This window comes from Pseudopipra pipra, chromosome 6 (assembly GCF_036250125.1).
Source record: "Pseudopipra pipra isolate bDixPip1 chromosome 6, bDixPip1.hap1, whole genome shotgun sequence".
Lineage (NCBI taxonomy): Eukaryota > Metazoa > Chordata > Aves > Passeriformes > Pipridae > Pseudopipra > Pseudopipra pipra.
In genome coordinates, this window is record NC_087554.1 from 64780701 (window position 1) to 64797330 (window position 16630).

General features: G+C 57.2%; 2 protein-coding genes across 8 annotated transcripts in view; one reads left to right on the top strand and one right to left on the bottom strand.

Annotated features, from left to right (window-relative positions):
- The first annotated feature begins 298 nt into the window (after positions 1 to 298).
- MIS18BP1 (MIS18 binding protein 1) lies at positions 299 to 14572 on the top strand. Of its 3 annotated transcripts, XM_064659718.1 has the most exons (16): positions 312 to 1995; positions 3225 to 3344; positions 3555 to 4066; positions 4927 to 5003; positions 5308 to 5438; positions 6307 to 6397; positions 6624 to 6778; positions 7451 to 7617; positions 8082 to 8190; positions 8851 to 9907; positions 10933 to 11102; positions 11403 to 11542; positions 12686 to 12825; positions 13454 to 13538; positions 14129 to 14183; positions 14328 to 14572. In XM_064659718.1, the coding sequence occupies exons 1-16, from the start codon at positions 939 to 941 to the stop codon at positions 14426 to 14428; spliced, it is 4167 nt and encodes a 1388-aa protein (XP_064515788.1). In that variant the 5' UTR covers positions 312 to 938; the 3' UTR covers positions 14429 to 14572. The 3 variants fall into 3 exon arrangements, with proteins under 3 accessions (XP_064515790.1, XP_064515789.1, XP_064515788.1); XM_064659719.1 differs by lacking the exons at positions 14129 to 14183; positions 14328 to 14572 and having other exon boundaries at positions 302 to 1995; positions 12889 to 13477; XM_064659720.1 differs by lacking the exons at positions 13454 to 13538; positions 14129 to 14183; positions 14328 to 14572 and having other exon boundaries at positions 299 to 1995; positions 12276 to 12806.
- Positions 14573 to 14778: 206 nt separating this feature from the next.
- The window catches only part of FANCM (FA complementation group M), a 52472-nt gene continuing 50620 nt past the window's right edge, over positions 14779 to 16630 (bottom strand). For all 5 annotated transcript variants that reach the window (XM_064659705.1, XM_064659707.1, XM_064659706.1 and 2 more), the window contains exon 23: positions 14779 to 15862. In XM_064659705.1, the coding sequence (XP_064515775.1) occupies positions 15715 to 15862 (148 nt within the window). In that variant the 3' untranslated portion in view covers positions 14779 to 15714. The remainder of the gene's footprint in view (positions 15863 to 16630) is intronic.

Below are 16630 nucleotides of genomic sequence, written 5' to 3' on the forward strand. Positions count from 1 at the left end.
GCTCCTCGGAGCACCGCCTGCGTCTCAACCGCTGCCGGAGAGCCCTGACCGGGCCTTCCCCCGGAGCTCGGGCCGCCCCTCAGAGCCGGGCCCGCCCCTCGGAGCCGCCCCTCAGCTCTAACGGCCGCGGAGCCCGCCTTCGGCGCGGGTCGAACCACCGCGCCGGAACGGGGGGAGCCTCGGCATGGACCCTTCCTGCCCCGCCTCTTCCAATGGCTCCCCTCCAGGGGGTCCTTTCCAAACACCCCTCTGACTCTGCGCAATGGTCGCGGCTCCATGACGCGCGCGCGCGCGCTGCCGCGCTCGAATCTGAGCGCGGGGCCGCTTTGGGGGGGGGCGGGACTGACCCGGGACCGCCGTGAGGGGACGGGACTGACCCGGGATCCACCTGAGGGGACGGGACTGACCCGGGACCGCCGTGAGGGGACGGGACTGACCCGGGGTCCGCCTGAGGGGACGGGGCTGACCCGGGACCGCCGTGAGGGGACGGGACTGACCCGGGACCGCCGTGAGGGGACGGGACTGACCCGGGACCGCCGTGAGGGGACGGGACTGACCCGGGATCCGCCTGAGGGGACGGGACTGACCCGGGACCGCCGTGAGGGGACGGGACTGACCCGGGATCCACCTGAGGGGACGGGACTGACCCGGGACCGCCGTGAGGGGACGGGACTGACCCGGGGTCCGCCTGAGGGGACGGGGCTGACCCGGGACCGCCGTGAGGGGACGGGACTGACCCGGGACCGCCGTGAGGGGACGGGACTGACCCGGGGTCCGCCTGAGGGGACGGGGCTGACCCGGGACCGCCGTGAGGGGACGGGACTGACCCGGGACCGCCGTGAGGGGACGGGGCTGACCCGCGATCGCCGTGAGGGACCCACCGCGAGGGGACAGGACTGACCCACGATCGCCGTGAGGGGACCCGGAGGACCCGGGCCATGCTCGCCGCCCCCGGCCGCCGCCGCGCCCGGGGCGAGCCCCCGGTGCGCTCGGTGCCGCTGAGCAGCGTCCCCGCGGGCACGCTGACGCCGCTGAAGGAGCTCCTGCAGGCCCAGGGCGCTGTCCCGGCCGGGCAGGGCCCGCCGCCCGCGGGGCCGTGGCGGGGGGCGCGGGATGTCCCGCACGGCCAGGCCGGGCCCGCGGCAGAGCGGCCGCCGAAGCGCCGCGCCCCGGAGCCGCCCGGGCAGGAGACGCCGGCCAAGATCTTCCAGCGGATGAAGGAGCGGGCGGAGCGGCAGCGGGGCCGCGGGGGCGGCACCGACGGGATCCTGACCCGCGGCACCGGGCAGGGCCGCACCGGCCCCGACGGGACCTTCCTGACCCCCAGGACTGGGCAGGGCCGCGCCAGGCACAACCGTGCCACCGAAGGGATCTTCCTGACCCCCAGCACCGGGCAGAGCCAGGGCACCGACGGGATCCTGGCCCCCAGCACTGGGCAGGGCCGCGGCACCATCGACGTAATCCTGACCCCCGGCACCGGGCAGAGCCAGGGCACCAACACCGACAGGATCCTGACCCGTGGCACCGGGCAGAGCCAGGGCACCGACAGGATCCTGACCCGTGGCACCGGGCAGAGCCAGGGCACCAACACCGACAGGATCCTGACACGCAGCACCGGGCACAGCCGTGCCACCGACGTAATCCTGACCCCTGGCACCGGGCAGAGCCAGGGCACCAACACCGACAGGATCCTGACCCGTGGCACCGGGCAGAGCCAGGGCACCGACAGGATCCTGACCCGTGGCACCGGGCAAGGCCGGGGCACCATCGACGTAATCCTGACCCCCGGCATCGGGCAGAGCCAGGGCACCGACGGGACCCTGACCCGCGGCACCGGGCAGAGCCAGGGCACCAACAGGATCCTGACACGGAGCACTGGGCACAGCCGTGCCACCGACGTGATCCTGACCCCCGGCACCGGGCAGAGCCAGGGCACCGACGGGACCCTGACCCGTGGCACCGGGCAGGGCCGGGGCACCGCCCGGCCAGGACATGGTGAGTGCCACGGGCTCTCAGTGACTCCTGGAGAATGGTTTGTTTTCCTTCAAAACACTTGGAATAGAAGGTACAGAGCTGTAATTCTTAGTTCAGTTCACTTGTGCTGCAGTGACATCCCCGGTTGTCACATTTTCATAAGTCTTTCAATTGTTTGCTTACATCAATCCGTAGCCTGAATGACAGGAATTATTAATAGTTCCTTTTCCAGAAGAGTTTTGGTTATTCTGGAACACACTGGGGTCAGCTGTTTACGGGGAAGAACTCAATGCTTTGCCAATTAGTCTGAATCCTTCCTCCTTGGAAGGACCATGGAGAGGACAAACCCTGCGAAGCTCCATGAACCAGGGACCAGCAGAGCAGAGCCTGGTCACACCTGGGAAACAATGGTTGTTCCACGGGAGAGCTGTCCCAGGTGTGAACACTGTCCCTGTGTGTCCTGCTCATGGCTCATCCAGTCTCTGCAAAAGGTGCCAGTGGCACCTGGGTGGGTGTAGAAGACATTGGCAACCAGCACTTGTTGTCCCCCTGATGGCTGGGGTTAAACAGAAAGGTTGGAATGGTGGGATTTTTAGTGCTGAAAGGTGTCTGTGGCACAGCTGATTTCCCTGCTCCTGACACAGAAGATTCCCTCCTGTTGTGTTCTCACTCCCTTTGCCCCAGCCTGGGTCTAACTGCTCCCTGCCTTGTGTCTGTGAGTGGGATTGATCCACTGCAACACCTCCAAAGCCACTTGGTACCTAAAGATCAAACAGTTGCTTTAACTGCTCCTACAGCCAGTACATAAGGGAGGGAGGTTCATGGAAAACTTGTTTGGGTGTGAAATCCCACTGGGCTATTTCCCTGATGGCTTTGCCAGTGCACCTTTAGTTTTTTCCTTACAGACACGGTGAGATCCAGGGCACCCTCAGGGAGTTTGCAGGTGACATGGAGCTGAGTGTGACCCTTTTTATAACGAGGGTGGGGAGGCCCTGGCCCAGGTTGCCCAGAGAAGCTGTGGCTGCCCCTGGATCCCTGGGAGTGTCCAAGGCCAGGTTGGAGCAACCTGGGCTGGTGGAAGGTGTCCCTGCCCATGGCAGGGGTGGCACTGGATGGGCTTTCAGGTCCCTTCCAACCCAAACAGTTCTGGGATTTTGTGGGGTATTTTAATAAGCATATCAACAAACCACATCCCCCGGGAATGTTTCTGTTCCCCAGACCAAGGAGTTTTCCCTGTGGTTGCTTTGCAGGGTCAGTGTTCCCACGGGTCCCTCAGGCCCTGCCCACTGCAGAGCCCCCTGTGCTGGAGACCCCCCAGAAGTTCTTCCTGCGCATAAAGAAGAAACTGCAGCAGCAGCAGCAGCACAAAGGTACGTGGGACTGCCCTGGGAAACACTTCACAGCCTTCCTCAGCTCAGAACCAAGGCACTGGGGAGGCTGGAAAAGCCCTCTGACCCCATCGAGTCCAGCCATCCCAAGGCCCCCACTGCCCCATGTCCCCCAGGGCTCCACCACAAGCCCGTTCCAATGCTTAAATATCACTAACTTCTTTGTTGCACCTTTTTTTTTCTAATGTGCAGATCCAACACCTTCAAACCCCATCCAGCAGGACGTTCCTCCTTCCACAGCCACGGAGAAGCCTTTAGTCAGAGCTGCCTGTGCTGAGCAGCCCAGGGCTGAGCCTCCCGAGGAAGTGGACACCAACAAGGAGGAGGATGTGGACGTTTTCCTGGTGGAACCAATAGATACCGATGGTGAAATGTCTCCGAGTGCAGGGACTAGTTTTCTGAATGTAAATTCCACCCCTTTGAAAAACGAGGATCAGGTAACAGAAAAGTGGGGAAATGGAGGAGCAAAACATACAGAGCTTCATCAAGACAGAAGAGAGTTGCAGCCCAGTAAAAAACAAGCTGCTCTGGGAGTGGAAAAGACCGTGGAGAGTAATTCCCCAAAGCCCTCCCAGCACTTCTGCAGCATTATGCTGTCTAGTCCCACAGTCCACATCCCAAAGAAGCAGAAGCTGACAGAAAGGCCTGAGGACCCTCTGGACAAACGTCATACCGACCAACCTGCTGGCAAAGCAGACAAAGAGGTGGGAGAAATTAATCCTGTAGGGAAAAGAGAGATTCCTCTGGGCTGGGTGTAGCTCGTAGTTGTGGGTTTTCTTGTCAAAAGCAAGGAGCACTCAGAAGAGAACAAACCACTGTTTCATTAGATTTTACTGGTAAATTTTCCCATCAAAAAGATTTTTTTTTTACCTTACTCCAAGATGAGTTACTCCAAATGTTCAGGTTTTGGGTGGTTTTTCTTGTCTAAAAGAGGCCCTTTTGGTTTAGTGCACAAGCCACAGTGTGGGCTGAAAGGGTCCCAGTGTTGGTTCCAGCTCTTGGCTGCCCACTCAAATCCAAGGAGGAGAGACCTTTCCCAGCTGTAGGCTAGGGATGAATCCATGAATCTGCCCAGCTGGTGAGGAGGTGAAAGGCTTGGCTTTCCTACAGAACATCTGGACTCCTTTGGAATCAAGTGGGACCAGAATCTTTTCCTAGGAGAGCAGTGTGCAGCCTGGCAGTATTCCCACCTTTCTGTATGGAAGGCAGTGGATCTGGAAGCATGCTGCATCCCTGGGATTCCCTGAAACCTGGCACAAGCACACCTGCCCGAGGCCTGAGTTTCCCTTGTTCTCTGGAGGGATCTGGGGTTGCAGTCCCTTCAAATTAAGCGAGTGACTTGTTTTGTTCTCCCACGTGGCCAAGTGTGTTTGATGTGTTTCCTGTACTAAAAAAAACAATTCACCTTTGTGGTGAGCTTTGACTGAGATAGGGATCAGATGCCCTTTAATAGTCAAGATTTGTAGCCAAGGAGAAGGGATGTTGTTACTGGATCTGAGCACTGAGGAGCTGCTGGGTAATAAATACAATTTTAAATGCTTTATTTTCTTTTTTTCTGTAACAGAAAAGCATCTGCCTGAGCAGCTGGAGGATCAAAGTGATGGAAGGCAACACGGCGATTTCTCTGGAGGGCAAACGGCAGTAAGACCCTGTTTTGTGGTTGCAGTGTAGTGTAAAACAGGCCCAGCCTGGGGCACCCACCACCCAGGGATGGTGCAGAGCAATTCCTCTGTGTGGGCAAGAGCTGGCCAGACAAGGCCAGAGCCGTTCCTGTTCCAGGCTAGGGAAGGAAAGCAGCACAGAGCACGTCCTGCCAGCACCTGCATCCCTCAGCAAACGGGCATCACTGCCACTCCCCTTGGAACACAGAGCTCCAGGTCAACCCCCCTTCTTTTCTGCAAAGGAGAGGTTGTGTTGCCCTTGCTCAGGCTCTGTCTCTCCCCAGGGACATGAAGGGCCTGCTGTGGCACAGCAATGCCGTCACCGAGCGCGTGGCCCACAACCAGCTGAGGACGTCCTCGGGCAGCCTCTACCTCCTGCAGGGCAAGATCGACTCTGCCACCATGAGGAGAGAGGGTGAGGGCTGGGGCAGAGCAGCACTGCCACTGCTCAGGGGTGCCCTGGGGAGGGGAGGGATGGACCTGCCCAGCTGGGCTGGGATCCTGTTCTCTGGCATGTTCTGCAGTAATGAGCTGCAGGTTAGTGCTTCCAGGCAGCCCCGGGGGCACAGAGATCAGCTGTGGCACAGAGGAATGAATACTTAGAATCACAGGATCTCCTGAGCTGGAAGGGACCCCCAAAGCCCATCGAGTCCAACCCCTGGCCCTGCCCAGGACACCCCAACAATCCCCCCCTGTGCCCCAGAGGATCATCCAAACCCTCCTGGAGCTCTGGCAGCCTTGGGGCCGTGCCCACTGGTCTGGGGAGCCTGGGCAGTGCCAACCACCCTCTGGGGGAAGAACCTTTCCCTGAGATCCAACCTGACCCTGCCCTTCCCTTGGCATTATTTCCCTTAACACAGGTGTGCCCTGGGTGTGTGATCCCAGGTTTTAACTGAACACACCTGCACTCTGCTCTCTCAGGCCCAAAGATGTGTCTGTGTCTTCAGTGTTTCCTTCTTAATTCCTGGGATACCTGCTTGATAAACACCTGACCTGGCTGCTCTCTGACTGGAAGTTTTTATTAGTTCCTCTGCTAAATACTTGTATTTGCTTTCATTTTACCATTCTGAGAAGAAGTAACAGCAATAGGTTTGTGAGCAGAGTGGCTCGAGTGCTGCAGAGGCTTCCTAAAGCCTGGGAGTGAATGGACTGTGCTGGGATGGAACTGGCTGGGCCAGTTCCTCTGATCTTTGGGCTGAATATGCTTGTCCTGGATGTTTTCTCTACCCTCAGTGATTACAAGTCTTGCTGAGCTGTTGGTGATGTCCCCTCTGTCCCCCCAGGGTTTCCCTACCGCTTCATCAAACGATTCACCTTTGGCTTTTCCAGGAGGTGGAAGGAGTATGTCCAGGAGTTCCTCGAGGAAAGGAGGAGGTAATTTCTGTTTCACTGCCATGTTCTTTAAAGTATTCTTTGAGGTTTTGCTTTTTAAGAACATTATACCAGAGAAGTGTGAAAGGCTGCAGATGTGTGGACAAAGCCACTGCTGTGCTGTGCCAAGGGGCTTCTGCCCACAGGAAGGCTTCACTTTTACATCGTTTGTTAAGGAACAGCTCTTTTAGATGCTTATTGTTTCTTTTCTTAAACTCTAAATCATTAGGAAAGACCGAAAACAGAACAGTGGTGTGGATGAAGATGAAGAGAGTGACACTGGGGTGGAAGGTGATGTGTTGGAAACTGCAGAAGGCTCAAAGAAGAAACCTGGAATGAAGAACACCACCTATGAAGTATTGCCAAGGAACAATGAAAACACCTGTGAGTGTTTGGTAATCATTGCCTTTGGAAAAGGCAACTGGGGGTGGACGGAATGGGTTGTGGAAAAGCTCCTTATGTTGGTGTTGTTTCCAAGGAATTGCTGTAAAGCCACAACCTGTTGAGCCCCCTGGTTTTGCTCAGCCTTAGAGAGCGGTCCCAGCCTTGTGGACTGACAGCTTTGGGCTTTGACTCGCACCTTTCTCTGGGTTCTCTGTCCAGTGGGGGTTTGGCCAAGCTCCACTGTGCTGTTTGTTGATGCTGCAATCAGATTTCCTTGCTAGCACTATAAAAGCTCCTTTATTTTTTTCTCTCCTCACTCCCATTTATTTGTCTCTCATCATCCACGTTTATTTTTTGCTCCCTTTTCTCTCAACGAGGAGCTATTCAGTGTGACAACTTCTCTTTATCATTCTCCCTCCCTCCATGACTTTGCCAGTATTTATAACCTTGTAAACAGAGTGAAAGTGCTCACAGAGAGTGGTATAACCTGTGAAGGTGATCACTTCAGTGCTGTTTTTCCAATCAGAACACTTTCAAAAGAACCACTTGGGCTAAGTTTTACATTCTCCATGTAGCCTGGTTTAAACACCACATTGCTTGTGAGGTGTGCAAGGCTGAATTTTCCATGCAATGTCTGGGACAAGCCCCTCATTTCCTGCTTTTCCCCTGCAGACACCACCCCAAGGCACAGCTCCCAGGGCAAGGACTCGGGCAGGGTTTGCACTCGCAGCGGGAGACAGGTCAGACCCCCCATGAACTTCTGGTGTGGGCAACGAGCCTTTGTGGATCAGAACCTTAATGTCACCCTGGAAGAGGGTGGAGTGGATTATATCAGCCTGGTAAGGCTTCTTTGGTACTTAAGTGTGTCTTAAATATAATGACTATATAATGAATAAACTTGGCAAGGCGTGTAACGGAACCGGTGCAGCTCTCAGAGGTACCTGAAGGGAAGGAAGCCTTGGGAGCAGGATGAAAACACTGTAAAACAAACTAACAGAATTGCCTTAGCTCTGTGTTATCAGGGAATTGTTGTCTGTCAAATGGGGACAATGGGGAATTGGTTCTGGAAAAAGACTGGGGTTTTTGGAAAGATAATGTATCAGACAGGCAGTTGGTGAGGTCCCACCTCAAATCCTGAGGTCCTTCACTGCAGGATAGCCCTGGAGGGGCTGGAGCGTGCCCAGGGAAGGGAAGGGAGCTGGGAAGGGGCTGGAGCAGTAGGAGGGGCTGAGGGAGCTGGGGGGGCTCAGCCTGGAGAAAAGGAGATTAAATTAGGTTTAGATTAAATTGTTTTATTTTGAAGATGCTTAGTAGTGAAAAATCCCGCAAAAAGACCAGTTTCATCTCTAAGAAGAACAAACCAAAGGAAGTCATGAAGACAACAGAGGAAATGCCCAAAAGCCAAAATAAAGGTAAAAACTTTTTTTTCCCTATTTTCAAGTGATTGATGGAATCAGTGGGATTGTGAGCTGGGTGCTGGAGCAGTGGGGTGGGGTCTGTTAACGCAAAGGATTTATTTAAGTCTTTTAATGGTCAGCTGCTTTTTCTCTGAAGGGTCATCAGAGCAGCACTGATGTAGTTTTACAGCTCCAGATATAAACTGTGCTTGTCAAAGTGTTCTCTAACTGCATAATTGGGACACACGTTTCTTGGGTCACACTGAAATGAAGGGATCCAGTGACTTGGGGGCCTGGCTTTGCTTTTTAATGGGGATGAAATAAGAGACATGACATGCCTGTGTAGGCGTGGAAAAAAAAGTCTATTAGTGGAGTTTTTGATAAAAACTTGTTAATAAAATGTGGGCAACAGTAGAAACCTGCAAACAGTGTGAAATGTCAAGCAGAAGTTTCTCTCCTAAAGCAGCTGCAATGTTTCCTGCAGAAAGGCTCTTTGGAGCAGGAGCAGAGCTTTTGGGAGGTGTGTGCCCAGGCAGTGTTGGTAGTCACGGACAGCCCTTCCCGGAGCTCTGAGTTTGTAGTGCCTGGCAGGTAAAGCTCTGGCAGGGGTTGCAGGTGCCCTGTGCTGAGAGCACGGCCACGACTCACCCTGCACCCTGCCATTGTCTCTTCCAGGGAAAAGCAGGGAGAGAGGAGCCAGCTCCAAACGGGAATCCCAGCCTGCTGCAAGCAGGGAGAGAGGAGCCAGCTCCAAAGGGGAATCCGAGCCTGCTGGAAGCAGGGAGAGAGGAGCCAGCTCCAAATGGGAATCTGAGCCTGCTGGAAGCAGGGAGAGAGGAGCCAGCTCCAAACGGGAATCCGAGCCTGCTGGAAGCAGGGAGAGAGGAGCCAGCTCCAAACGGGAATCCAAGCCTGCTGGAAGCAGGGAGGCCCAGCGGTTCCTGTCGGAGGAGGAGGAGAGTGACCCTGCAACCAGGGGCACAAAAACCAAATCCCAGCCTCCTGCCAGGGTGCCTTCCTCAAACAGCAAAGTGCCAAAGAGACGCAGCCCCAGAATCCTGGGAATGGCACAGGAGAAGCGAGGAGCAGACGCTGCAGAGCTGCCCGGGTACGAGCAGGCTTCCAAGTACTCCCTGAGGTCAGCCAGGAAGCCTTTCCCAGCCAAGCACTTCCCCGAGGAATCCTCAGGCAAGGATGAGGGAGAGGGATCCAGTGATGATGATACCCCACTGCTGATCAGAAGGAAAAATAAATCTGTGTTAAAACCAGGGCCTCAGAACTGCAGATCTCGCTCTGACTCTGACAGATCCCAGGATGGTGCAAACACGGCGTGGGGTGAGCCAAGGACAGGAAGAGCCTCCCGGAATGTGCCAGTGAGGCTGAGTGGGACCAGTGACGAGTCTGAGCTCACCACCGAGGGAAACACTCCTGCCAGTGGGTCCAGAGACTCCCTCCTGCCTGGGGAGGCCGTGAGGACATGGAGCAGAACCAACCCCCCCAGGTGCTGGCTGGATTTCGACAGCGAGCCCGAAACCAGCAAGGAGGAACTTCCCACGAAAGACAGGAATGCAGAAGTACCTGGTAAAAAACCAGGGGCTGGAGCTCCCAGCACTGCCAAGTCTGCAGCAGCCAGATTGAGAGAGCCTGAGAGGGCAAAGCAGCAGAAACCTCTGGAGCTTTTTCCCAGGGCAGCTGATGGTTGGTCTGAGAAGGAATTACAGAAGCTTTACAGGCAAGGGGTCGCTCTGTGTTCAGAGGGAACAGTTCCCGTCGGGCACTGGCAGGGGTGGGGTGGTCTGCTTTGGGATTTCCCAGATTCCCTCTCTTGCACGTGATTTTCAAGGGTTCCTTTATGTTTTAGTTCCCTCTTGTCCCCAAGTTAACCATCAGTGAAACAAAGGAGAAGCTGGGTATTCTCTACCATAGCTGGAGGTGTGTGAGCCTGCAGCAGCCCCTGTCACAGTGTGAAGGGAGAGGATTGTGAATCTACTCCTCTGCTGGTTTTCAAAACCACATATTTAATCTCGTTAAAAATAAAAACTCATTCCTATGAGTAACATTGAAAACCATGAGTAGGTAAATGACATGGTAGTATTTGTGTATGATGTGGACCATGGGTCAGTGGGGGAGGTTCTGTCCCCAGGCTGGAGTGACATGTTTAATGTGCCATGTTTATGTCAGCAGGTTTGGTAAAGGGGAGAGGAACTGCAGGAATGTGCATGTTCTAAGTGTCTGGAGGAGACACCAGAGGAAAAAATTCTTTGCAGAGAGGGTGCTGAGCCATTGGAATGGGCTGCCCAGGGAAGGGGTGGATTCTCCATCCCTGGAGGTGTTTAAGGCCAGACTGGATGTGGCATCAGTGCCATGGGCTGGGAACCACGGCGGGGTTGGATCAAGGGTTGGACTGGATGATCTCGGAGGTCCCTTCCAACCCAGATGATTCTGTGATTCTATGATCCCAGACTGGTTTGGGATGGAAGGACCTTAAAGCCCATCCCATCCCACCCCCTGCCATGGGCAGGGACACCTTCCACTGTCCCAGGTTGCTCCAAGCCCCGTCCAACCTGGCCTTGGACACTTCCAGGGATCCAGGGGCAGCCACAACTTCTCTGGGCAACACTGGAGAAGAGGCAGAGCCCAAATTCCCTCAATCCCTGGCTCAGGGCCCTTCCCGGGCGGGCTGTGGGGCTGTGCTGCAGTGCCAGCTGTGCTGCAGTGCCGGGGCTGCCCTGCTGAGGCCCCGCTGTGTCCCTGCAGGGCCATCGCGGCGCTGCCCAAGCACCGCAGCGGCTTCTGGCAGGAGGTGGCCATGGCCGTGGGGACACGCTCTGCCGAGGAGTGTCACAGCAAGTACCTGCAGGAGCAAGAGGCCAAGGGCTCCAAACCACAGGCCAGGAAGGCCAAGGCAGGAAAACCTGAGCAGAAAGGTACTGGCATCTTGATTCTGGGGGTTTGGGGGTTGTTAAATGGTTTTGAGACATGGAGGGGCTGGAGCGTGTCCAGGGAAGGGAAGGGAGCTGGGAAGGGGCTGGAGCAGCAGGAGCAGCTGAGGGAGCTGGGGGGGCTCAGCCTGGAGCAAAGGAGGCTCAGGGGGGACCTTCTGGCTCTGCAACCCCCTGACAGGAGGGGGGAGCCGGGGGAGGTTGGGCTCTGCTCCCAGGGAACAAGGGACAGGAGGAGAGGGAACGGCCTCAGGCTGTCTCTGGACAGTGACTGTTGTCCTGCAGATAAGAAGGAGCTGGTGATAAGTGCCAGGGTGGGAACCCTCAAACGGAAGCAGCAGATGAGGGAGTTCCTGGAGCACCTGCCCAAGGACAACCACGACGACGTGTTCACCACGACACCCTTCCAGAACAGGAGAGTCAAGGTACAGCCGGGCAAACAGCTCCAGGGGGTGTCTGTGGGGGTGTTGGTGTGGGTGTCAGTGTTTGTGCTTTCCCAGTGGGTGTGGGACCAGGCTGGTCTAGTTCCATCAGTAATGCCCTGTGGATCTGGGGGAGGAGGGTCCTTCCCTTGCTGTGCTGCTGCCATCCTTTGCTGCAGTGAAGCACCTGGCACACATCCAGCCATGGCTCCTGGGAAGTCAGAGCTCCCAGGCAAATTCAGCACGTGCTGTAACCAGCAGCGTGGCACAGAGAAATCCCCAGGACTGGGGATTCCTGGGACTGGGATGAGCAATTGGCTGTGAGGGCATCGATGCTTCCATGTCCAAGACACCCTGGTTTTGCAGAGGGATTCTCCAGACGTGACTCTTTTAATAGAATATAATTTCAGCCAGTGGTTCCAAAGGCTTCCTCAAATTCATTCTGCTTGTGCTGGGCAGAAGAGCCTGACTCCTCCTGTAGTGTCCAGTGGCACCTCCAGAGAGAAATCCTGTGTATGAGAGTCAGGAGTGGATTCCCCTTCCCTGAACCAGCACAGCCCCTCCTTGAGCCCAGGCAGGCTCTTCCCATCTGGAATTTCTGTGCTAAGTTCTAGAGCCAAATCCTTTGCTGTGTGAACAACACTCTCCTCTTGTGTGTTCTGAACTTCCATCTGCTGACTTTGTCCTCCTCTCCTCATGGACCCTGTCCTGGATCCTGTCCTGTCCCTGCTCCCAGTTTCAGGTGTGCTTTGGATCTTCTGTGCTGCTCCTCCCTGAGCCTTTCCAGTGCCTCTCTCTCTTCCAAACGTGAGGACCACAAGTTCCCTGAGTAACCCTCCTTCTGAGCAGCCATGGTCAGCTTTGAGCTCGGAATTCTGATCAGAGATCACTCTCTGAGTGTGTGGTGGCATCCAAACTGTCGCCCAGGGGCTGGGCAGCACCGGGAGCAGCGTGTGGAGCGAGGCAGGGCCGGGGATTGTGTCCCTGGCTGTGTCCCTGTCCCTGCACAGGGACGGGGTGGAGTCACAGCCACCGCAGTGAGGAAGGGCTGGAGTGACTGTGGAGGAGAGGGGAGAGTCTGGGCTGTCTCTGGGGACAGGGACACCCCTGGCTCAGGTCCCTGATGGCTCTGGGGGGGCTTTGCAGCTGCCGCCGCTCCGGAACGACGACCCCGAGGACTTTTCCCTGGGGGAGCTCTCGCTCAGCCCCAGCTCAGCCGTGTTCCCGCTGGCCAAAACCCCCCAGTGCGAGCACATCAGCCCGGGAATGCTGGCCCCCGTCAACAGGTAGGAGCTGGGAAACCCCCCAGTGCAGCACAGCAGCCCGGGAATGCTGGCCCCCGTCAACAGGTAGGAGCTGGGAAACCCCCCAGTGCAGCACAGCAGCCCGGGAATGTGGCCCCCAGCAGCAGGTAGGAGCTCGTCTGCCAACCTTGGCCTTTGGCTCTTCCCCAAGGTCCCTTTGAGGGAGGCAGCTCCTGGAAGTGGGACACCAGGTCCTTCACAGCCCCTCCTGCCGGCCCTGCTCCGGCCCCTGTGGCCGTGGGCGCTGCCCAGCTCGGTGTGGGCTTTGGGGATGGCACTGGGATGGGCTTTGGGCCTCAGCACAGCAGTCTGACCCTGTTACCCAGGGCTTCAGGCTCTGCTAAACTCACTGGAATCATCTGGAAACCTGGAGTCAGGGGGTTTGGCTGAGGGGCAGGAACTCCATACGGGAAGAGGAAGAAGTCCCGTCTGACCCTTTCATTAGGAGTTCCAGCACTGATCTCACCCGACTCTGTCTGTAACTGACCCAGAGCAGTTTTCCTGGCCGTGCCCATTCCCTGAGCTGGAGCTGGATGTGATGCCATGGCTGCATCCAGCAGGTTCCACGGGGGCTGTGGCAGCCCCCCGACGTGCTCCTTGTGCCCCGCAGGAAGGAGCTGGACAGACACGTGTTCCGGATGCAGAAGCACACGCAGGGCAGCAGGGGCACCTGGGACAAGGTCCAGAAGAAGTCGGTAATGCTGCTTCCCTCCAGTACTGCCCCCTGCCACCTCAGCCAGGGGCCTGCAGGAGACACATCCCTGGGATGGAGAGCAGGAACCCTCCCCAGCTTCCTCCCAAACCCCGGGGTTTGGTCTCTACTGCTGTGGAGAAAAGTCCCTTTTGTTAGAAAGGAGCTGCTTGTTGTCAGGATTAAAGCCACAGCCTCGGGTCGGGATTTGTAACTGCTTTGGAATTCTGGGGTCTTTAGGTAACATTGTTCTGAACAGTGGGAAAAGAGTAGCCATGGAATATCCAGAGCTGGAAGGGACCCTCAGGGATCACGGAGCCTGACTCCTAATCATGACCATAGCAATGGTCACCTTGTATCCTACTCCCTGAATTTAGGTATTGATTCCTCCACTAGCCCAGGTTTTGCAGTTCCAGGCTTTTCCATGAAAAGCCACAATCCCAGGAGCAGAAGTGTGGCTTGTGCCCCTGGTTCAGAGGGAGCAGTTGTGGCAGCTGAGCAGTTCAAATTTTGGGAAGATGTAGCACAGGGCTGGTGTGGCTCCATCCCAGCGGGACCCCGAGCTGAGCCCGTGTCCTTCCCTCCTTCCCCCAGGCTGGAGCCGTGCTGGGGACACCTTCCCGCAGGGCCAAGGTCAGCTTGGAGACCAGTGAGTATTCCTGCTTCCTCCTCCTTCATTCCCAGCTCCTTCCACATCCCCACCTTGCTGGGTGCCCTCAGTCTTGGCTGTCTGGGCCTCCTCCCCCTGCCCTTCCCCCTCGGACACACCGATGATCCCTGTTTTCCATTGCAGACGTGGCAAAGGACTCAGTGGTGGGGAAGCTCTTCAGGGCTCAGACACCAAACTCCTCAGAGGAGGAAGAGGAAGACCAGGGTTCCTATTTCTCCATGTGATGAATTTTGTGGATCTGCTGGCTCAGCACTTGGGTGCCTCATTCCGAGTGTGGTTCAGCCGCCCCTCCAGGAGGGAAGGGCTGGAACTGCAAGATCCATTTGGAAAATCTTCCCCGATCTGGTTTTTATGTATTTTAACCCCATTCCCATCTTGCTGGCACTGTTTGGCTTTTCCATGTGTACATAGTGGCCCTTCCTTGCCCAGCTCCTCCTCTCCTGTTTCTCCTCCTGCTGCCTTTTTCTCCTGGGAAGGAGAAATGTACAGGGGTGCCAATGACTGGCAAGGTCATTTTAAGATAAAATATCTCTTGGGATATGAATGTACAATAAATTCAGGTAAAATCTGGAAGTAACTGAAACTGCTTTTTACTGTCCCTGAGGGAGAATCTGAATTTTTACATTTCCTTAATGTAATAAACAAGGATGAGCTTATTTTACTCATGGATCCATTGGACTTTGTGGAGCAGCAGAATCCCTGACCTGTCCAGCTTGGGATGGGGCCCCAAGGCTTCATCCCCTTGGTTTTGAATCATGGACTCAGGGAATGGTTTGGGTTGGAAGGGCCTCAAAGCCCATCCAGTGCCACCCCTGCCATGGGCAGGGACACCTTCCACCAGCCCAGGTTGCTCCAACCTGGCCTTGGACACTTCCAGGGATCCAGGGGCAGCCACAGCTTCTCTGGGCAACCTGGGCCAGGGCCTGCCCACCCTCCCAGCCAGGAATTCCTTCCCACTATCCCATCTGTCCCTGCCCTCTGGCAGTGGGAAGCCATTCCCTGTGTCCTGTCCCTGTTCCAGGAAGGTGGAACTCCCTGCAAAGAGCTGTGAGCGGGAAGGGATGGGAATGAAGATCCCGGTCCTTCTCCAGGCAGCCACAGCGTGGCAGCAGAGGGACGGATCCCCCGAGCTCCTGCAGCCGGGGCAGAGGGAGCAGGACGGGCACGGGAGGGCCCCCAGGACCGGCCCCCCCAGGACCAGGGGACCTGCCCCGGGCCCACCCAGCAGCGCCCCGCTGTCCCGGGCCCCAGGAACACCGGGCAATTCCCTTTCTTCCCAGGAAACGCGGGGCTCAGCGCTGCAGCCAAGGGCAGGAGCTGCCGGGGGCTCCTTGCTGTGACCCCCCAAAGCTTTGGTTTGCCGAAGCACCGGAGCCATCGTGTTTTGCAAAGGAATCTCGGGATGCTCCCAGCCCGGCCGGAGCCTCCCAGAGCCCGGTGCTTGTGAGGGTTTATTGGGTTGGACACCAATCCCGGTAAAGTGCAGAGCAGGGCCCCCAGTCCCAGCCCCTCAGCTCCGGGGGGCCGCAGGGCCCTTCCCGCCGGCGCGGGGGGGCTGTGGCAGCAGCTGAGGGTCGAAGCTGTGGCGCAGGTACCGCTGGATCTCCTCGGCACAGTCCCGGCTCAGCCGCGCGGCCGCGGCCACCGCGCTGGGGGAGCTGCAAGAGAGGGCAGGGGGTGAGCGGGGCCCTGGATACGCTGGATACACCGGATACAGCACCGGGAACAGCCCGGGCTGCCCCGAGCACACCCCGGCAAGGCTGGGGAAGTGCAGGGAAAACAGGGAATGGCAAAGGGAAAGACGCGGTGGGGCGGCAGGAGGGAGGGTGAAGCAGAGCCCGTGTCAGTGCCCGGGGCTGCTCAGTGGGAGAGACGGGAAGGCATAAAGAGCAGGGATGAGACTGGGACAGGAGAGCTCCTGGGAGCCCTGGCAGGGACAGAAAGGATCTCTCCAAGCAGCTCTCCCAGCAGGAAAGGCACAGCAGGAAGGATCTCCCTGAACAGCTATCCCAGCAGGAAAGGTGCGGGGAAAGATCTCCCCAGCTACTACAGCTGGAAAGGTGCAGGAAGGATGGCCCTGGGAATCGATCCCAGCAGGAAAGGTGATGAAAGGAATCCTGGGAGCAGGTCCTGTGCCCCAGGAATGGGGCAGGCAGGCTCTGTGCCCCAGGAATGGGGCAGGCAGGCTCTGTGCCCCAGGATGGGGAAGCAGGCTCTGTCCCCCCAGAAGGTGCAGGCAGGCTCTGTCCCCCCAGAAGGTGCAGGCAGGCTCTGTCCCCCCAGAAGGTGCAGGCAGGCTCTGTCCCCCCAGAAGGTGCAGGCAGGCTCTGTCCCCCCAGAAGGTGCAGGCAGGCTCTGTCCCCCCAGAAGGTGCAGGCAGGCTCTGTCCCCCCAGAAGGTGCAGGCAGGCTCTCCCAGGCAGAGCC